Source organism: Leptidea sinapis, chromosome 5 (assembly GCF_905404315.1).
Source record: "Leptidea sinapis chromosome 5, ilLepSina1.1, whole genome shotgun sequence".
NCBI lineage: Eukaryota > Metazoa > Arthropoda > Insecta > Lepidoptera > Pieridae > Leptidea > Leptidea sinapis.
The window spans coordinates 15,134,517-15,158,445 of record NC_066269.1 but is presented as its reverse complement, the minus strand read 5'-3'; the positions used below and the strand labels follow the sequence as shown (position 1 = coordinate 15,158,445).

The following is a 23,929-nucleotide window of genomic DNA, read 5'->3' as shown; positions in this document are numbered from 1 at the left end:
TATTTTATTATTATATTTTTAAAGATCAGCAGTTATTCTAATATAAATACGAATTTATTTCTAGGATAGTACTAAGACATACCACTGAAACATTTAAAGGTTTCAGTTTAAATGTTAAATTTACCAGTGGGAGGCTCCTTTGCACAGGATGCCGGTTAGATTATGGGTACCACAACGGCACCTATTTATGCCGTGAAGCAGTAATGTGTAAACATTACTGTGTTTCGGTCTGAAGGGCGCCGTAGCTATTGAAATTACTGGGCAAATGAGATTTAACATCTTATGTCTCAAGGTGACGAGCGAAATTGTAGTGCTGCTCGGAATTTTTGGGTTTTTCAAGAATCCTGAGCGGCACTGCATTGTAACGCAGGCAGGGCGTATTAATTACCATCAACTGAACGTACTGATCGTCTCATCCCTTATTTGCATAAAAAAATGTTTGTACACACTTGTTATTGTATTTGATATAACTTTTAAAATACCTCGTTACAAAAATTTATTTGTAAGAAGTTATAAACTGTACGTCAGTTAATATGAAGCTTTATTCCATTTTGTATTGTTTGTTACAATATTTCGACATAAATAACTCTCACGTCAATTGCACAAGCGTTCCGTTAAATTGATGTTTCAATCCATCGACAATGCAATGGTCAAAACAAAATAACATTTGGTTTCCAAATACATTGCACTAAATGCGACAAATTTCTATTGGCTGTTACTGTACGTATCACATTAAAAACGGCAAAATAACTTTGAGCGCCTACAATTAAAAAATAAATAATAATAAAAAAATATTGCGTGCGTACAAATAACACATGTCTGAAGTAAAACCTGCATTGTGTAAGAACCTCTAAACTGCATATGAAGTCCTGGTACATGTTGCTAGGATGACACATGATTTCAACCGCTTTGAAAGACATTACTACCACCGCTATCATATTTTTAGTTCTCCTGATGTCTATGTAGTAATAAGTCGTGCGCATGACGTCAGAGTATATTAAGTTATACTCGCGTCATACATAAGACAATCTTTTCTTCAACTATGATTGCCTGGTACCAAAACATTGTATAATGGCTCCTATCATTTTTTTTCTCCCACGTATATACTCTAAGAAATGTATGTGTCTGTCTCTTTATCGTCTCGCTTTTTCGTTTTATCGACTTTCAAATCACAATGATGTTAATGAAGTTTTCACTCCAAAGGGTATTTATTATTATTTTACGTTTCCTTTTATTTTGGGAAGTTGTTGCCAAGTAAATAACAACCATGTTTTTATACTAAAAAGAACAAAGAAAACAAGAGCAGCTACCCAACACAGTGTACAGTAATAGTCTAGAGTTAACACCTTAATCTTTTTTTTACATAAGAGGGGGCATACGTGCAAGAGGCTCATGGGATGGGGAGAGGTGAGGCAACCGCCCATGGACATCCGCAACAATAAGTGTCAAGAGATGCGTTGCCGGTCTTTAAGTATGCTATTTTCTGGAAGTCATATCGGTTTTTAAGAATTTTTTCTTGTTTTGATTTAATTTGTTATTGACGTACTTGGGATCACTTATAATGATGTTCCAATTATACGATTACGACCGCGACAAAAAAAAACTAAGAGCACCTTTGGGTTTTGTACCCGTCAGCATTTTTTCAGTAAGGGCTAAGCGGCTAAATTTCTATTCGTTTTTAATGGAGTATCCCATGTGTTAGTTTCTTATTATGTTATAAATCAAAAATAAATATGAGTCTTAAAATTTTATGACAAATTATAGTCCGTTTATTGTTAACAAATCGGTTTAAAATAAACTTGCTTGGAGTACGAATGGGTAGGTACAGAGGAAAAAAAATGTAATTTACGAATTATTATAAAACCAAACTTTTTATACGGAATACATTTTAGTGAATTAGTATTTCGCCTAAAGTTTGAAATATTGTAACAACTCCAATAATTAATTATAAATGATTCGATTTGGTTGAACTGGCACCTAGTTTGTATTTGGGTGGAACGGCACGGCGGCACGGCGGTGGAAAGGCATTAAAAGTTCAAGAAATGACTATACGCTCTGTCCACCTTACAGGCTGGCAACGCATCGACCCCTGGTTTTGCGGATGTCCATGGGTGGCTGCCTCACCTCTCCCCATCCCGTGAGCCTTCTTCGAAATTGTGTTGTTGAGTTGTTTGAATTCGGTGGTCAATAATTTAATATGATAAAACAGAGGAGATACGAGACAATAATTGAATCTATATTTGTGTCATCATTTGATAAGGGTAGCAGTAATTTGTATTGTCTTAAGGTTCCCTTAAATTACTATCCTTATTTGTGTAAAACACATTTCAATTTAAGTAAGATAGATTTTGATATATATAATTTCGCTTTCCTGTGGAGTATAGGTATAATTTTATAGTATACAACCAATCAAGCTTGTTGTCAGGATTTGCGCTCAAAAATTTAAATATATATAAGTTTAGCATGAAACGGCTACCCTGCTTTACGGCGTTTGAAATTAACCATTTAGCACCACTCTGAAAAATTGAATGAGAACAAATAGAAAGAAACATATTTTTTATCGATATCTATGTTATACACTCTCAGCAAAATGATCGACCAACGATACTCAGACGTTTCAAATTGCTTAGGTGAGTTTCAAAATAAATTATAAAGAAACTTAAGAGTTGTTAAGTTATAGTAGACGTATCAATCCACATACAGCGTTAATAAAATAAATATATTCCAGATGGACCGTGCAAAGGTATGTATCTCAAGTATTTATATAATTTCACATTTCTTCTTTTTGCTAATTACGAGTATATAAGTTTTCACTTTTTTTTTTCACTTTTAATTCCACCTTCGCACAATACGCCACAAGTTAGAATATCATCCACACCATCTGGATGTGTGGCAGTCCTCCATAGTGCGGTTTTCAAGGAGCTTTCTTCCTCGTACTACAATGCTGTGGAATGAGCTTCCTTGTGCGGTGTTTCCGGGACGATACGACATGGGTACCTTCAAAAAAAGCGCGTACACCTTCCTTAATGGCCGGCAACGCTCTTGTGATTCCTCTGGTATTGCAAGAGAATGTGGGCGGCGGTGATCATTTAACACCAGGTGACCCGTACGCTCGTTTGTCCTCCTGTTCCATAATTAAAAATAAAAAAATAAGTATAATTATAAATTTCGTTTTATTTGACGAATGAATTTCGTATTATTTTGAATAATATTTACATTATCGAGACCAAAGTTTATAAAATTATAATAATGGATGCTAGCAGATAATTTTTATTTAAATAAACAAATTCATATTAAACAAAAATAGCTCACGCTATGAGTAATTAATGATTTCCCTAAAATACCGGTTCAGCTTATTATGAGAGTAGCCGAAAGAGACGGCAATAAACCTAAATTTGGTATTCCGGTATTACTCCCATGGAATCATTAACAATCAATTATTTTATGAATTATTCCATTTACAAAAATTTTAAAGATGCCATTGGGTGTCAAGATGCCGCGTACACAAGCATCTTTACAAATAGCCAATATACACTACACTATAAAGTTGCCGTAATAAAAAAGCAATTGTTCTTAGGTAGTATCTACTTGGAGCACAAGGGAGGCCAACCTTTAATCTAAGAAAAGATCTAATTCAAATGCCTCCAATATTGTTAAATTCTAGGCTGTGATCATAATGTATTCACATCAGCCACTTATTGTTAATCCATTTATTTTGTGAAAACCGTTAACGAGAGGAAAATATCGAAGTCTCTTACGTAGGCAGATATTGTATCTGTCCTCCAAACTTTGATGAAATCTGTGGCAGCGTGGAAAGTTTGGAAATAATCTTATTATAAAGGTTCCTCGAAGTCACGTCCTGAATATTTTATGCGGGCTAATCCCTTTTTAATGTAAAATAGTTTTTGTGTCAGAGTTTTCAATTCCACGCTGGTACTTTAATGTAGGTATGTTAGACTTCTCTTAGGGTGAATTCTATAGATCATACTTAGACTTTCCTTAGACTTTACTTACGTGAAACTTAGCTGAGTGTGAGCTTAGCATAAATATTGATTTCTTTTTTATAGTCATTTGATAGCTCAAGCTAAGACAGCCGAATGCAAATGCAAAGCAAAAACAAACGAGGAAAACTAGGACCGGACCGATCAATGGTAACACGCGTACTGCATCTCTACTATGCACTGGTAATAATCGTTACTCGGGCCGGTCCTGTAATGATTATAAGGGTCGAGATGAGCAGGACGTTCAGCTGATGGTAAATGATATGCCCTGCCCGTTACAGTGCCACTCAGGATTCTTGAAAAACCCCAAAAGTTCTGAGCGGCACTACAACTGCGCTGGTCACCTTGAGACATAAGATGTTAAGTCTCATTTGCCGAATAATTTCAGTAGCTACGGCGCCCTTCATACTCAAACATAATAATGTATACACATTACCGCTTCACGGCATAAATAAGCACCGTTGTGGTACTCATAATCTAGCCGGCATCCTGTGCAAAGGAGCCTCCCACTAGTTAAATATTAAACCTTATTTCTATAAACTGAGTAAACAAGTGAACCTCAATCAGTTAATCCACAATCGACATTGGGTTTCACAGACGCTTGTTGGTTTACGTCGTACAAATACACAACACGCCTATGGTCAACGTACATGGAAATAAAATTAGATTATACCCTGATCTACTGTCAGACCCTTACAACAGATTCTATTATATATTCCGATAATTATTGTATGTACAAAGATAATACACTGTTGGGATTTTCAGAATATTTGAGAAGGATGCCTGATATGTTCGAGTTACTTATTTTAATAGTATCTCTATTCAAAGTCAAATTCAAATATTTTCATTCGAAATAGGATGTGATATCACTTATTGTAAGTCAGAAACTACCACCCTTTCCAAAATGAATGCCTCAGACCTGAGAAGAACGGGCGCAACAAACTCAGCGGGCTTTTTTTTCAGCCTGAGGGTGGTCACTCCATTCCCAATCTACCACAGATCATTAAAAAAGACGTTAATGTTATAGTAACCTTTACCACACAAACATTTTTTAACAATGGTTTTGAATAACGCAATACTTTTGTTTTGAACATTTTCTGGGATCTTGTTGTAAAATCATATATATTCGTAACATATTAGTCGAGTAGTAGGCATTATAAGTTTATGTCTGTTCCTGGTGGTAAAGTCGTTACTATGATATCATATTAATCATTATTTAATTTGTTACTGTACCCAGTATTCCCGGCCAAGAATAACATTCCATTGTTTGTCAATCAATGTAGTTAATGTTAAAATAATGCCACACCTATATACGAGCACGGTATCACTAACACTGTCATTATTGGTGTCCACGGGTCAAGTGACATACAATAGTAACATAGTGTCAGATTCCGTGCTCGAACCCACTACACTCATCCTGATGAAGGACCTCCGAATGGTCCGAGACTAGTCGGTACCCACTCAACAGCCGTATTAATAAATAAGATGATAATGTCTCACGAAAGTTTTAATAATTTAAGAGTCAAAGAGATTTTATTACAAGTTAAAACATAGAATGTATATGCGAATAGACTTTTTCCCGACCCGACTAAGAGTGCTGACATTGCATTATCACGTTGAGATAAGCTTACGAAAACAGTTTCCAGCAAAAAGAGGTTCTAATATTTCACACAAATATGGTTGGAGAGTGGAACAGGAAAATATATTTATAGGTGTTCGAACGTGATCCGTTTTCCCAATCTAATAATATGATGAATATCTTTCTATAGATGTTATAAAAATGTGCCATGAGTTGGCCGACTGGAAATGATGACCGTGTGTAATAAACAGCTTTGTAGTTTATTATTATTGAATAAAATTGAATTTGAGAGAATTATGTTTAGAATGTTTGTATATTATGAGGATTGTTTATAAGCTAGTACATACTAACTCAGAAACGGCATGACCGATGCGTTTCTCTGTTGTTCTATTGCAAATTCTCTATAATTCCAATTGGTTGGAAATCTACACAGGCACCGCGACCTCTCGCGTTCCGAGCGAGCGCTCTTAATGTGTAAAGTAGATCCTGTAGATGAAGCAACAACCTGAGAGTTGAACAAAGTTACAAAATTTTATCAACGATAAGAAGATTCAGTTTTATTTATGTAATTAATCCCAGAAGTGAGGGTTATCACTTTAAAAGCATAACAATGATATATATAGGTGTATATGAAAGATCTAGTGCCTGGTCGATTTTGGCAAGACAAAACATAACAAATTACCTAAGATAAAATTCAAACATCCTCTTTTTTACTGAAAAAGCTGTAAAACATAGTACATTTTTGTACTATATCGAGAACTAAATTAACTACAAAACATGGTTGGAAATAAAGTAGTGACAAAAAAATTAATCTCTTTAGTTTAGTGATTACTTATCTCTGTGGAAAATGCTAGCATTATTCATAAGAATAATTTATAGAAATTATTTTTATTAGGCTAAATATAATTAATGAAAATTGTTACATTGAGGAAACAGCTTTGAAATAAAATATAAAACATCTATTTCATAATAAATAACTCAAGTGCATAAAAGGCATTTGTTTTGATTCCTTTAGAATTCTTTTTGATGTCATTTCTAATATACTAGACACTACTACCGCTTCGGAAACAAATGGCGCTCTCAGAGAGAAGAAGCGGCGCAAGAAACTCTCCCATTTTTTTTGCGCTCTTTTTAATCAAATATACAATATTGTATTGTCATTGCAATTGCTATAACATAATTATAATCTAGTCCCAGGCTGTCGGATCACTTAGATATTCAGCTGTGATTAGTAAATATAGCCACATTATAGGAGACTAACAAAAATTGTCAATAGGCTACTGTGGGCAGGATAATAGCTCTGTACTTATTTGTCCTATGAGCATAATATGAATCATAATTAAATAAATTTATCATCAATAAATTCAACCAAAAAACATAACACAATATGTGTATTGAATTGAATAAATATAATTAATAACGTACTCTTTGTTTAACACTTCAACAGAAATGGTAATAATGGATTATATTTGTTTTATTTAATACTGCGTAATACATTAAGGCTATCAAAAATGTATGTTAAATTCTTGGATTATTTCAAAGATCTCGATTTTGTTAATTAGTCAATTCCTTTCACATAAATTAAATATTTTCTGTTTTAAAAGCCTAGTCCGTCAAAGTTTAGTCTATTCCTATTTAAATAGTAGGACTTAATCTTATGTAAATATCTAATTATATTTTTCGATATAGCCACCTATTCGATCCATTATCTAAAATACAATTGTAATATATTTTTCCATTCTTAAAATTCCTTTCACTTTTCAGGATTTTTCGGTGTGGAGATTTGGTTGGTTGAGTTTCATCTTTGGTGGATGTTCTTCCACACTTGAAGTCGTCGAACGAACGTGAAATTGAAGATTTCCGCGGAGCATTTTTACCTAAACTTTTCTGTGAATGTTGATTAACTTATTTCGAACTGAAACGTTATTTTTTATAAGAAAAACTGATCAGACGTACAAGATGTTAACCTCATGGTAAATGTTTACTTTAATTGCAATTCAATTTCAACTTTAACAACTTTTTCGACAAAATTCACCGGTAAATTATTGAAAGAAAGATTTCCATTTCTAAAAAAAATATATTTATTTTTTAATCTAATGGATACGAGTATAACCAGCCAGTATTTACTTTTTTGTTTCGGAAGAGTTTCAACCTCTTGCTCACTATTTTTTGAACGTCCCTTGTGACAACATAACAACGAATTAATTTATGCAAATCACATTTGATCCTAAAACTCCTATATATCTCAAGGAAAAATTTTCAGCATAAAGTTATCACCAACTATATCTTCGATCTGTCTTTAATCTCTTGCTTTGTACACCTGTTCATAAAACTTTCTTTTTCAACAGTTCATTTACTGTGCAAGCTGTTAACCTATCGAATTCTCTTCCCACTGTAATCAGAAAGGCTGAAACTCTCCAATCTTTTCGAAACAATGCTCCATAATAATTATTTATTTCTATGACAAATTCATTACTAGTTCTTTTATTGGAGTTATTTACTGTATGTGTATGTTTAAATTATATGCATATTGATAACACAACCTTCTATTATTTTTTCAACTAAAACTACTTCATTACAGGTTGCCTGGTAGAAATCACTCATCATAAGCGATAAGGCCGCCTATTGCTCTTTGTAGTCTCGATTTTTGTTGTATTTAATTATTTTGTGGTGTGCAATAAAGATATATTTCATTTCATTTCACTTTTAAACTAAATTTATTATGGAATCATTTCTCAGAATTTACTAATAGCAAAACCAACTGAAACTTTAAGAAAATCTAACTATGACAGATCACATCATAAGATCTTAAAAAGTTTCTCCGCAAGATCTTTAACATCTCACACGATCCATTTTATATTTTCCAGGAAAGTTTGTGGGATTGAAATTAAAATAACGAAAAACGTATGTAAGAAATAAGTGTTTATTTTTTATAACTGAATTAGATAGATACGTATGAAATTATCCACAAATGATGATTATATATGTATATATATAATCATCATTTGTGGATACACCCATGCTTTATATCCTTTACTAGCTGACCCGGCAAACGTTGTTTTGCCATATAAAGTATAATTCTCGCAATAGTTTTATAAGTAATAAAATATTGCCTATATTACAGCCTGTACATCATTTTGTTCTATTGTCAATAGTTTTTGCAGCGCGCGCAAAAATAGGGTTTCGATTTTACACCTTGTGTTACAAAATAGCAATTTTATTACGGATCCCTAATTTTGAAAAAAAACATAGCCTATAGGCTATATTTATCGAGGAACCCAACACTGAAAGAATCATTCAAATCGGACCAGTAGTACCAGAGATTAAAGATTCTAAAACAGTTAGCTTATTAACATTAAAACATCCAATGTCAACATCATCCAAACGAGTGTTGTAATGAAATTCATTACAACATTATATCATCCGTTTTCATTTAATTTAATTAATAATAATTTTTTATTATTAATATAAAATTTAATTAATTATAATTTAATTGTTACTAGAACTGACTTTTTTAATCTTAGCAGTAAGCTAATTGTTTCAGAATATTTTAAAGGATTCATATTATGGGTGTAGATAAAGTCTTGTATGCAACTGTTGATAATTAGGTATTAAAACACTCATGTGATATTATTATCACACTCGGCTTCGCCTCGTATGATAAGCCCATTCGTGTTTGTGCATTTGTGCCCCAAAACAAAAGAATTATAAGTAACTGTTTTTATACTTAAAATTATGATAAATTCAAAGTTTTGCTTAACTTAATAAAATGGTTTAAGTATCTTAGATATGTTTACTAAAGAATATTATTCAATTATCATAATAGTATATATTATATTTATTTACTAGCTGACCCGGCAAACGTTGTTTTACCATATAAATTATTTTTAGAGTTAAACCGTTTCTTGGACATTGCAACATTACTTTAATTTTTCTAAAATAAAAGAATGTTTCTAAAATAAACTTAGCCTTAGTTGCTCCTTATTACATCAGCTACGTGCCAATAAATCTATCTAATCTAATCTAATATTTAATAAATCAAAATCGGTCCAGCCATTTCAGAGATTAGTCGGAACAAACAGACAGACAAAAAAAAATTTTGGTGTATAACCGTACTATATACATGTACTAAAAAACGGTTATTTCATTATTACAAACAGACACTCCAATTTTATTAATATGTATTGATGTATACATTAGTAATTAATTGATCACTGAACTCCTCCTAAAAAGTTCTACCGGTCATTGAATACATAGGTCTTTAAATACGTAGAATAGTTAGAAGAATTTAGATTCTATGAATCGTTTATTACATTTATGTAATAAACATGGGCCTGTAAAGGCTCAGCGCTCGGACGGAACCCGAGAGGTCGCGGGTTTGAGTACGGCATCGTTCAAAGCATTTCATTTATTTATTTAACAGAATCACAACGTCAATCTGCAATCATGTTTTTATCATACCCGCCCCGACATTCGATTCAATGTTTATAATTCCTTTTAGAATTTATGTTAGTAGTGACTTTTATAAAAAGTTTCTATGATGATAATAAATTAATATTTTATATTGTCATCGCAGCACTGTATAGTTGTTGAATGTGAAATATGTTCCATCGAAGTAATAAACACTTTGAGACACTTTTACGTTATAATTCTCGATATTTTTAAAAGCCAGTTACTTTTTTAAAATTAGTTTTTAACTACCTTTCTTGTCAATCAATTGCGATTGCCTCATTCGATATGATAATAAAAATTCTTGTACTAATATTTTATCCAAGAACAGATAATATTTTCCATTAAAATAAAAAACATTGCAGAGAAATGCAGCTTAGTTTCACTCGATTAGACAATTGAGTCGTTTGAAGTAATATTGTGTATTTGAGTTTGATAAAAATACGTATTTTAATGTGTTATTGATTTCTATAACGAACATTCTCTTATTACGAAGTTACAGAGGGAGTGACACACGTTTTACCACCTTGGAAGTGTCTCTCGCGCAAACTATTCAGTTTAGAAAAAAATAATACTCGAAACCTCATTATCATTTTTGAAGACCTATCCGTAGATCCCCAGACGTGTATGGGTTTGATATAAAATTTTGAGAGAACTGAAACTAATAAAAATATTGTTTTATTTTTCTATTTTTGTGTGAAAATATTAATGCAGTTCACAGAATACACCTCCTTACCAAGTTTCAATAGTATAGATCTTATAGTTTTGGAAAAAAGTGGCTGTGACATACACAGACAGACAGATAGACATGACGAATCTGTAAGAGTTCCGGTTCCTTCCTTCTTCCGGAATCTTGAGATAAAAGATGTCTCATTTGCCCTGCAATTTCACTAGCTATGGCGCCCTTTAGACCAAAACACAGTAATGCTTACACATTACTGCTTTTACGCAGAAATAGGTGTCGTTGTGGTACCCATACTCTAGCCGGCATCTTGTGCAAAGGAGTCTCCCACTGGTAAAGAATCTATTATGCATTTGTACTTTGATTTAATTGTGAAACAATATATATGAAATGATTAAATCAATTATATTGATAAAAATGTAGAGTTAAAGTTTAACTTAAACTGAAAGTATTGTTGAATTCTTAGATTAAGCAGCGGAGACCAATCCTCAATCTAAGGTTGAATCATATATTATTAAGTTTTTTTTCAAGTGACTACCATATTCTGAGTATTTATAGAATGAAAAACATACTTAATAAATGCAAAAGAACGCTGATATTTAAAATAAAATAAAATTACTTATACATTTGTGTATTCTCATATTCATTATAACTTAAATGAATATTGCTTTTAAAACTTTTCAAATGAAACTTGTATTGCAATCCGAAATGAACGAATGAATATAACTTTCTTCAGAAGCGTTCATTTTATACATTTGCCAACAATATTGCGGAGCAAATCCCAAAAGAATGAACTACTGTAATGGCACATCTGAAACAGAAAACTTACTGGAAACTTATACAATTTACTAGCCACATTTTAAATAAAACTACTATGTCTATGTCTTCTTATATTCCCATTGAGACTTTAGTACATAAAAAAACCTAGCAATTATGCACAAATAAAATTGAAAGCAAAATTTTATAAACGACGTGGGACTCGAATCGCGACCTCCGTGCGAGCGCTCTTTACAATTGATAACCTGCTCAACCTCAAATTTGAATATGAGGAAATTGACTTGAGATGTCGCTCTTGCATCGTTCATACAATTTTGTTTTCAGTTTTATTAGTGTAATTAATCCCAGAAGTGAGGGTTATCACTTTAAAAACATAATAAATTGCATAGAAACTATAGTATTACGATTAGACTGTAACATAATTTATTTAAATTGTTAGTGGTAATTCAAAGACCTTATACAATTCCTAGCTAGAATTAGACTGCTAGAAATGACTGAGTCAATGCTACGAAGGCGTCTGTACCTTTTTTCTGTCGTTTTTATAACAAGTCTTACAGAACTTCAGAATTATATCCGGATTGAGCACCGCTTAACAGTAACCATATTATTTTCGTTGACGGCAGTTGAAGGCCGCCCTTTACGAAATTCGTTATGTAAAGAAACTCGACCTCTCTCAAATTCAGCAAACCATCACCTCATGGTGCTCAAGCAAGGTGCTTCTCTCCCAAAAGCATTTTGAAGACGAGCGGCACAGTCTTGCGGAGAGAGAGAACTAATTTTAAAATTATAAAAATCATCGCTCTAAAATCTTTTCGACTCAATTCCATTTTCGTTGCGTACGAAGAACTTTGAAAAACAATTGACAATTTTTGTCACACATCACATGATTTTCCGCCAATTGTTTTTTTTATTACTAAAGAAGGTTGCAACGTTTCAAAAAATATAACATTCGAAATTCAAATAGTTCCGATTAGCTAGAAGTGCAAAACTTTAAGTGTAGCCCATCTATATACTGTTAATATGTCGGTATTCCCCAAGCCACATTCGGACGATTCTTAACGTAGCGAAGAGCTTTTAAGTATCGTTAATTTTTAAAAATATAGAATAAATGATACTCTTTTTTGGAAGTCTGAACTTTTTATTTACCTTCTTTGAGATCAGATCTATTTCTTCTAATAAAAGTTGGCAATCCTACACCCACTTTTAACTATTTCTTTGTTTTTATTTAAAAAAAAATTAACTTTTTGAATAAAAACTGCGTACTAACCTCAGCGTGGCTAATAATACCTTCTGTTTCATAAAATGTTAAACTGTGCCAATTACCTAGTGATGTGGCCTCTTGGTATTATTTATTGATACTTATGCGTAACTAGCTTTTGGATCATTTCTATTTATAGCGGCATAAACCAAATCCCTTACCATATCTACCGTCACCCTGGATCATAAACAGCATTGGTACATGTACACTGCTATTTTGTTGGACGAATGTTGCACAAACAATATTTTCTATTGTTTCAATGCGGTATAATATTTTTGCTCAGGCTAAAATGTGTCTAATGAGGTTTCTAATTGAAAAGATGGGAAATTAAATGAAACTATTGAAATTACGGACTTCAAGATAAGCCTCCATGCATTCTTTACGTTTTTTCCCAGTCTTTCCTCGAGGCATTTTTATAACAATTGTGTTACCATATTCGTCGCTAATTATATTTACTCAAGTACAAATTTTAATTATTTATATATTTTTATATGAGAATGAGTAGTTTTCAATGTTATAATTAAAGTTTTCGTAGTTTATAATGTTAACAATTTAGTATTTGATCAGTAACTAGAAATAATATTATACTTCTACTGCTTCAAAACAGGCCTTCAATAGATTGATAGTCTATAGGTAATAGTAATGCATTAATTAATATCATCACAAAGTGAAAAAATTTAAATGACACTTACGTAAGCTGGTTTTGGAAAATTTTAGAGGGTACTGACTAGAGTCTGCAAATGTGGTTAACTCATGCAGCCACTTTTCACTTGTGAATCGTCTATGATGTAGTCTAAGTCTCTAAAAATACTAACAAATACGTTTTATAATATGTAACCATATTTTAATGATATTTAATAGACATATATGTAACTACAATATTAATAAGTGAAAATATTATAACAGCATTCATCATTTCAGCTTGAAAACGTCCACTGCTGGACAAAGGCCTCCCCCAAAGATCGCCACGACGGTCGGTGAGTTCACCTCATCCAACGTGTTCCGACGAAGTTTAAGTAGTCAGTTTAATGAAGTTTAGATCAATAGATCAGATCGTCGGTCCATCTTGTGAGGGGACACTGTGTCTTCCAGTACGTGGTCGCCATTCGAGGACGTTTCTGTCCCAACCGCCATCTGTTCGTCGAACTATGTGCCCTGCCCACTGCCACTTCAGTTTCGCCCATATGGTTGGGCTATGTTGGTGACTTTGGTTCTCCAACGGATCTCCTCATTTCTGATTTAATCTCTCAGGGAAACTCCGAGCATAGCCCCTATCAGCGACAATGGGCTTCCTCATAAGGCTCAAATTAAATCAAATCAAATTAAATTATTTTAAAGTTATCGACCACGTCTGCGTTCCGTATAATAGCGTTATAAATTGAGAATACACGAAAAATTACTTGATTTTGGTACATCAATACATGCGCGGTACTAATTTTAGTAGGCACAACTTTGGAGCTAAATTGGTTGAGCGTGCATTTATACTGGGTTCAGGCGGAACGATGACTTTGTCACAAATATACCAAACGAGGCATACCTAGAGTCACTAGTTCTACTGCGCTAAAACTAAAAACTAAAAAGTTATTACAAAAAAACTACGTTTAAAAAAACCGACATCAAAAAGTGAAAAGTATCAAATTATCAAATAACTAAAAATTTTATTTTATACACCTTTACCTTTACCTTTAATATTAATAAAATACTATTATTTATATGTGCCACCTATAATTGATAGGTTTTAAGTCGATGCCAAGCCCTAAGTAAAATAAAACTTATATTATAAACAGCTTACTTACTGTAATTATTAAGGTTGTCTGGCCACGCATGTCTGTCCGCTTGGGTTGTTTTGTTCTAGACAAAGCTATCCCGCTAAAAGTATCGCTTGGCGAGTGTAGGTACTTACCTACTACTACATTTGGCTTGGCGCCGACTTCAAAGCTATCAATATGTAGCACATCCAAATAATAGTATTTTATTAATATTAAAGGTAAAGGTGTATTAAACGTACACAAAAAAATAATTATATCATCGAGGTAAACAAAAATTTTCATAAAATAAAAACTATGTAAAATTATTATGAGACCAAAAGGCATCTATTCTGGATCGAACTAGAGAAAAATTACGTAAATCGGATCATAAACCTCAGAGTAATCGGTGTACATACATAAAAAACGATACGACATGGGTACCTTCAAAAAAAGCGCGTACACATTCCTTAAAGGCCGGCAACGCTCCTGTGATTCCTCTGGTGTTGCAAGAGATTGTGGGCGGCGGTGATCCTCCTTTTCCATAAAAAAAAAAATACCGATCGAATTGATAACCTCCTCCTTTTTGAAGTCGGTTAAAAAAGAGTTACCCTGATCTACTACAGTACGTGCGTGTACTGTAGTGTTAAAAAGTTCATCTTAGATTAGTTTATACGCATGGAACGTGGTCGCTAACCAGGGGCATATGCTCGGAGTTTCCCTGCGAGATTGAATCAAAAATGAGGGGATCCGTCACCAGCCTAGCCTAAATGATTGCGAAACTGAAGTGGCAGTAGACAGGGTACATAGTTCGATGAAAAGATGGCTGGTGGGGCAGAAGTCCTAGAATGGTGATCAAGTATCGGAAGACGCAGTTGGTCCACAAGATGGACCCACGATCTGGTCAAGATCGCCGTAATATGTTGGATGAGGGCAGCGCAGGACCGATCGTCGTGGAGATCTTTGGGGTTGGCCTTTGTCCAGCAGTGGACGTCTTCCGGCTGATGATGATGATGATGAGATTAGTTTAAGTTATCACGTAGATAGACTCACACGTTTTTTATTTTATTTTGATGAACATATATTGATATAATATTTGCAGGAGCATTACCGACCTAAAGGGAGCCCACCTTCAGAGTTCGCATTATAAAAGTGAACCTATGCAATATCAGAGAGAGTAGCTAAGAAAAGACGATACTGAAATAAGTTGGAATAGGCTTTTGCTAGTTAAAATCATTATCAAGTATTTAGATACTATTGTTATGTAAGTAAGACAAAAACTTTAATGTTAACCAAATTATGGCTTTCTTATTTTGCAATACCAACATACGGATCACCTGATAATATGTGATTAGACACGGCCTTTCATTGTGATCATTCCCGTCTTTATTCTATGTGGTTAGAGATGTTTCTCTAGATTTAATAAAATCGTTGTATAGTCATAAATGGATAAAGATCAACTGGCTCTATCATATCAATGGGTGTACCGCAGGGCTCAGTCTTGAGTCCTTTTTTGTTCCTGGTCTACGTCAATGATTTACCATATCTTATTCAAAATAAACTTGATATTATACTATTTGCTGACGACACAGCTTTGTTATTAAAAATAAAACGCCAGCAAAAAAAGACTTGTATATACTTCAGCTACTTATATATATATGTGTCATATCCTACCGAATTATATTGTGGGGTAGGGCCGCAGATATTGATAACATATTTGTGCTGCAGAAAAGGGCAATTCGAACGATATAAAACGAGTTGAAGGGATCAATTGAAAGAAAAGTTTAGTGAAATGAATATTATGACAATACACTGCCAGTATAAACATATTAGCCAATTAAAAAATAATAGTTATGTTTATAATGTCAATACTCGAAACAAACCTAAAATCGCAATTCTATCTACTGGGTTCCGTAAAATTACAAAATCTTTTAAAGTGGTCTCTCTTATATCCTATAATAAACCCCCAAATGATATTAAAATGTCACCTATTATAATGTGAAAGATTATTTGAATGATAAAGATAGTTCGAATTATTGTTTCTAAATTTATTGTTACTGACTATTGTTATACTCATTTGAATGCTATTGTTACTTTTGTACTTCATCCTGACTTGCACTAAATTACTTATTAAGTTTTACAGTAAATAAAGATTTTTTTTGAATTGAATAACCATCATCGAGTAAACGTAAATATGAATTGGAAAACCTATTGCGCCATCGAAACACTTCAGCTAGATACACCGTAGATGGAATTTCATTCCAAAGTTTTGTTGTACGAGGCAGAAAGTTCTTCAAAGTACACTCTTGTGATTTTCCACGAAACTTTTCCAGATAGACAAAATTATATTTTGCTTGGTATTGTATACTGCAATGAATTAGTAAACACAAGGCAATATTAAACTTTGTAAATATTGACACGAGAGTGGGTCAGGGATTGGAAATAATACTCCGCTTATAGGAACGAGTCTTTATTTGCGTTCACTTTTTCTGAACTTGCACTTCGCCAGTCTGCCGCTGTTCCTCTTGTGGGCGGCGGTACCTTCAACGCGTCACACTGCACCGAACACTACTTCTCTTCTGTCTTCTTCTTCTTAGAACACTTCCACTTTTCACTACTTCTTCTTTTCTTCTTCTTCTTTACACTTTCGAGTCAGAACTAGAACTGCCGTAGGCCACGCTTAGTACGGCTTATATACCCCGGGATCCGTTCTATTTTCTCATATAAATGATTCTTCCATTCCATCTTTAAATTTAAATTGTACTAGAAAATTCTTTTAACTATTTTTATCCTGCTTACACATTTTCCATCCCTTTTTTTCTGTTCGATTTGATTCTGAACTTACTAGAATTTTCCATTAACTTTACAAAACCCAAATAAACTCCATACACTGGTAGGTGTATCGAACCCGGGTCTACAGCGTCTAAAGTAAACACTTTTCCGCTAAAGCTATGAGTATTACTGACGGAGCTGTTAAAATTATCAATGTCTTGAAGTTTGACAACTCTCGTCATGTACGTCGTAGCGTTGCTACGCGACAATATGAAAGAGGCTCGTAAAGATAAATTGAGTTGATCGTAATATTTTATTTACTAGGCTGTTGTTTAGATTTGTACCAGCGTCCATATCACAGATATGTCTTTTACTTGTTCTGTGGTCCATATAGCTGGAGCGTGGAGGCCAAATATATATCTCACAGGTTAAATATATGTAGTCCATTTCTGTGCGAAAACTGTTGTGTTACGTAACTGTATTTTACTGCATATACGACATGCGCGCACCAAATCTATTTCAGAATTTTGCCGTTTCGTTTTAAAAACATACCGTTTCTTGCCGCACCGCAACTCTTGAAATACCAGAAAAATCACAACAGCCTTACCAGCTTTTAACAAAGTTATAGTTTTTTTTTATTTGAGTGACATCAGAATGATCTGTTTAACATCGGTGTTAATTTGTTTAAATTATAAATTGAATTGTATTGAATTAATGTCACAAATAAGATCTATTTATGACTTTTTTAATTTCACTTATTAAATTAATGTGTATCATAATAATAGCTTCCTGGATAACATAACACAATGTAATAACTCAAGTTGGTGAATTTCATGTATTATAAAACACAGTTATTATTTAATGGACTGTTAATGTGAGCACAAGCAGATGTGCGGCTTCCTCTCAATTTCATACAAATGACACGTTGTTAGTTTCAAATCGTTTAGATATAATATTAGGTTATCTTAAATTAGGTGACATGTATAAGGCACTTGTCGTTAGAACGTTTGTAGACCAATTCGGATTTCTTTTTCATCTGACATCCAGAAGAAAATTTTAGACCGAAAATTATTAAGCATTTGATATAGAAGAAGTGCTAGAAAAGACCATAAATGGCCACTAGACTTATATTATATAGAAGATATGTACTTCACTTAAATAACAACTAAAACTCAGCAATACTGTAAAAGGCGTAAAACGCATTTATTTTCTCAAAATTGATTCTTTTAGAATTTCATTTTGTTGTAATTTCTAATATTCTAGATTCTACTACCGCTTCAGGAACAAATGGCGCTCTGAGAGAGAAAAAGCGGCGCAAGAAACTCTTCCAGCATTGATTTTTTGCGCTCTTTTTAATAAAATATACAATATTTTATTAAACATTGCTATTGATATAAAATAACCAAAATCTAGTCCCAGGCTGTCCGATCACTTAGACATTAGGATTGCCGACAGAGCCATTTTTTTTAAAACAAATTGTAGTTTCAATGTCCATTAACAAACAAATCTATATAACAGTGTATGAAATAGAACTAAATTTGTTCAATCAGTTGACTTGATGAGAACCCCATTGGAGTTTATCATCTGAATAATATAATATTTCTACAAAGCTAATAATTTGGGAAAAATAGAAAGACTGAATTTGAAAGATGACCAAATTTTCCTGCTAATATTTAAAGCCTTCCCATATTTGTTTCTGAATTATTGAGTTAAAAGGGTAGAAATATGTTTCGAGGCTAAACGAATCCAGTAGGTCGCATAAATAAAAACAATGTTTCAAAATTAGGGCGACCCAAGTATTTTGTTAATTAATGTTATGCTAAGCGCTTACTCACGCCAATAAATGGAACGGATTAAATGTTTGCACATTAATATTTATAAATGAAATTTATATTGAAAATAATTTTCTTGTAAAATCATTTAAGTAGATCTTTACTTGGCTAGTTCTTCAATTATTATGTAAATAATTATCAGTAAACATTCGTTTCCATTCATTTTCATTCATTATTTTGTAAGTTTCTAAAAGTTAATTCACTCATTCTATTGTAAGTGTATATTATAAGACGTGGTCGCTAACTATGGGCCTTATGAGGTAGCTCACAGGGCAATGGAGAGAGCTCGAAGTTTCCCTGCGAGATCAAATCAGAAATGAGGAGACCAAAGTTACTGACATAGCCCAGATGGTTGCGAAACTGAAGTGGCAGTTGGCAAGGCACATAGCTCGTCCATTGGGGCCGTATAATCTTCGATTATCCTCGAATGGTGACCACGTAACGGAAGACGTAGTGTTGGTAGGCCCCCCACAAGATGGACCGACGATCTGGTTTAGATCCCTGGAATACGTTGGATGAGGGCAGCACAGGACCGATCGTCTTGGAGATCTTTGGAGGAGGCCTTTGGCCAGCAGTGCACGTCTTCCGTCTGAAATGATGATATTAGTATTGCTGCCATGACAACAAGCTGCTATAAATAAAACTATGGCAAATTAAAAAGGTGGCAATGATAATTAGAAAGATATTTCTTTGACACAACTCTATGCTTTTAAATAACATACAAATTATAATTTAACGATGGTACGGAGTCCGACACGTCAGTTTTAATATATGACCACAGATTGAATCATAAAATAATTAAAGCTCTTTAATCAAAACAATAGGCCTGTGAAATAGGCGCAATGCAATTGGTTCCCAGTGCCGGTGCAACTTTGATATTGTTGGAGTAAAACCGCTTTGAACCGAGAGGAATGCGAGCGACACTCGCCTCAAATATGCAAATTGATTGCCGTTTTGAGGTCAATATTACACCAGCAGAAGCAGCTTAACTACGATTTTAACATTTATTATAAACTAGCTGACCCGGCAAACTGTTCCGCCTTAAAGGCAATAAATGAACAGATTTTCGAATATATTAATTTAATTTTTTTATTAGAAAAAAAAATGAAGTACATTAATCATTTATTATTGTTTCTGCATATTTCAGTACATAGGTTGCTCTTCACTTAAGTACCTTGTGATACACGACATTTTTGTTTTCTTATCAGGCGCAAAAACAAACAACGCCAATGGTCTTCCGACCCGTGAACATGCCACATAAAATTGACCATGGGGAAAACATGGATGTTCTAAATTCAAACCCCAAACTTTTAAGGATTGGCGTTGTGATTTGTTGATGGTCATGGCAAATGCAAGACGGATCGGAAATTGAAGTCTTTTAAATTCTAACGGCGTATCGGTTGGGATCATCGGGATCCTCGGAATGAGAACTTCCTCACCTTTGAATTTTCCTTTCAGTATCGTCGCGTAAATTACATTGTTCATCAATTTTCTAACCACCAAACGCGTACCGTTGCACAGTTTTGGTTGGTTTACGTTTCGAAGCATTATTACTACGGAGCCAACCTTTAGGCGTAAATTGTGCGGTGGTAAGCCAGGCACATCCAATGAGTTTAAAAATTCAATTGGATAGTTGGTGGATTCATCTTCATTTGTGACGCAGTCAATAGATTTGAATGAATGCATTGTTCCAATGATCTTATTTTGAATTATATAGTTCAGGTCGTCTACATCTTTATTCTTAGCCGCTAAAATTGCTCGCTCACTCAACCATTCATTATTTTTTTGTTGATAAGTTCGTCTTTTGATGAGACAAAATTAATATTATTTGGAAATGATATCAATCCGCTCGATTCATCGACAGGTACTTGACCATTACCGATAGTCAGCAATTGCTCAGAGAAATCTTCACCAGATGTCTCATTAAGCAATGCAACTCTCATGTTTGTTGTCAGCTGCAGTTTCTTCACATAGCGCTATAGATTCGACGATTTGTCGCAAGCGTTTATTTCGTCGGCAGCCGTAGATCTTGGAATTACTGGCAGTGTTTGGCGGAAATCGCCAGACAGTAAAATCATTGCTCCTCCAAAACATCTCGAGTCATTCCGTAAATCTTTCAATGTTCGGTTAAGTGCTTCTTATGCACGTTTATGCGCCATTGTGCATTCGTCCCAGATGATGATTTTCGATGCCGATTAAACTTTGGCCATTGCTGAATTTTTTGTAATATATTACACGTTGGTTCTTCAATAATTTGAAGATTTAACGGTAATTTTAATGCTGATTGAGCCGTACGTCATCCTTCTAACAATGTGGCTGCTATTCTAGAAGAAGGAACTGCAACCGCTATGTTGGATCTCGCACGAACAGTGGCTAAAACTACTGACATGAGGAATGTCTTACCTGTTCCACCAGGGACATCTATGAAATATAAACCACCATTTCCATCATCTTGCCTTCATTAAAGTATCAAAAACTTCCCTCTGTTGGGGTTCAACAGGGGTACATTCGCTTGAACTACTAAATCTAATTCCTGGTGATCATATTCACGTTCCCGTTGCAATTCTGAATAAAATGCGTCATTCATTTCACGATTGGGCGCTGGCATTCCTAACCTGATTAATAAACTACCGCACATAAGGTAACACATATCTTCGATCAAGAGTAAAGCACGATTATGTATCTCCTCATTCATCTCAACATCGTGATTTCTGGAAGTGACACGAATTTGATGTAAAATATCTTCTGACATATTATCCTTGTATTTGTGCCACAGGTTACATGGGTTTGATGGAAAGCAAGTCGAAAATATGATAGCGAATAACGTGCGTATCTGACTTGGAGATGCAGAGATAATGGCTTCAGCGATTGTCGTATCCCGATGGGTATCGTTTTCTAATAAGTTCAGTTCTTCACATGCAGCACGATGTGTTGGGAATATTACACCATTAACAGTCCGTAGTGTCTCAAATGACGTTGGCCCACGCATATTTACCAGCAACAACCGCAAATAGAAACATTCATCATTCTTTGGATGAACTGTATACATACGACCAAGAGCGTCAGTAGAACGCACTTCCGGATACCCAGGAACTGCATCGCCTTGCTTCCGTCTTTGAAAATTCTTCGGTGAAGCATTCCAAGTATAATAACGTGGTATCTCCGAATAAAACAAAGTTCGGGCAAACGGATCGCTTTGGCAGATCGCAAAGAAACTGGTCAATGTAGTTGCTAGAGGTGTTTCAGCACGTTGCATAGCATTCGAAGCCGTGAAATATACTCGTTGACCATTCTCTAGATGCACCGCCAAATGCACAAGAGTAGGATGACGTCCGTGAATAGGGAATGCGAATATACGCCAAATCGCTTTATTACAATTTACATAACGACCAACTTGATAGCGTGAAATTTCATCGTTGGTATTTGAGGACTGCAATCCAAAAACCGCCATATCGCTGGCTTTTGTGACATATGTGCAAATATATTTTATGGACTTTACTGAATTGCAATATTCAACGTTGCAATGTGTCTTGAACGTTTTAGAAATAAGTGGAACGAATATGGAACAATCCAACTGTTGTCGACAACGAAATCGATTCTTTTCACTTTTGTTGTGACAGTTTGACCGTTGTCATCTGGTGATCGACGCCGATACAGCGGATAACCATCGTTACCAGTGACGGTCTCCGCCGTAAATTTCCGTGGATATCGTTTAGAGCACTTTCCATCGACTATGCAAGGTGATTGGGGATTGATGGTGCCACACGGTCCATGAATCATATTTGTAATAACAATATCATGTAGGACTGGATCGGCTTCATGATCAGGAATCTCGGCACATATAATATTATCTATTTGGTCAGGTTGAATTCTTTCCACTAACCAAATAAGAATATGTGCGTGCGGCAGGCTTCGCTTTTGCCATTCGATTGAATACATCCAGCATCGAGTATCTCCAAAGACGCGTTGTTTAACAATGAAGTTCATCAGGGACCGAATTTTTGCCTGAATATTCGTGCTGTGATGTCGTGTCTATCACTTGATGTTTCTCCGGGAAGCAGCAATTGAATAATTTCTATCCATTCTGTATTACAGGTAAAAGTAATAAATAGATCTGGCCGACCGTAACAACGACCATATGTCATTGCATCTTGCGCATATTCATGCATATGATGTGGACTACCTATGTACGTCGCGGGCAGAATAGTAAATCAACCAATATTAGCTGCATTTCCTTCAGTACTAACTGCATCACGTAAATGGATGTACTCCTCAGAACGACAAACTCATAAATTATGCGGACATATGCAAGTCTAACGACCTGCTAGTCGCTTTAATGAATGAGCCCTTTAAAGACATCAAAGCTGAGCAAGCCGAGGCAATCCAGATGGCTATAGAGGAAGCGATAGATGCAGACATATGCGCCGCCACCTCCTCTACAGACCCGCTAAGGCTGCCCAGCTTCAGAGGCAGAGCCAACCACGGTGAGGGTACCCTCAAGCTTTGCTGCGAGGATACGTACACCGTGGAATGGCATAGAAAAACGGTCGCAAAGATTAGCTCGCCACTGCCACACACCAGACTGGTTGTTCGGCGCCAAGCCGATATTCCCAAGAAGGTAAAGGCGGTGATGATCATTCCGAGGTTCACCAAGGGCGAAAATCTGAGCCTACTTCAAACCAGATTCGCCGGTCAAAATCCCTGGTACAACGTCCGCACCTGGAGTCTGTACCATATTCCAGAACCGGACGAAAATGGCAAAGTACGCATCGTCCTTGGTATTCCGGAAAAAAACGTAGTGGAGCTCAATAAACGAGACCGACGAGTCTCGTAC

General features: G+C 34.7%; 1 protein-coding gene across 1 annotated transcript in view; it reads left to right on the top strand.

Annotated features, from left to right (window-relative positions):
• LOC126964737 (uncharacterized) overlaps nt 1–14,310 on the top strand; it is a 191,548-nt gene extending 177,238 nt beyond the window's left edge. Inside the window, exon 4 of the mRNA XM_050808012.1 lies at nt 14,241–14,310. Coding sequence (XP_050663969.1) covers nt 14,241–14,310 — 70 coding nt within the window. The remainder of the gene's footprint in view (nt 1–14,240) is intronic.
• The last annotated feature ends 9,619 nt before the right edge of the window (nt 14,311–23,929 follow it).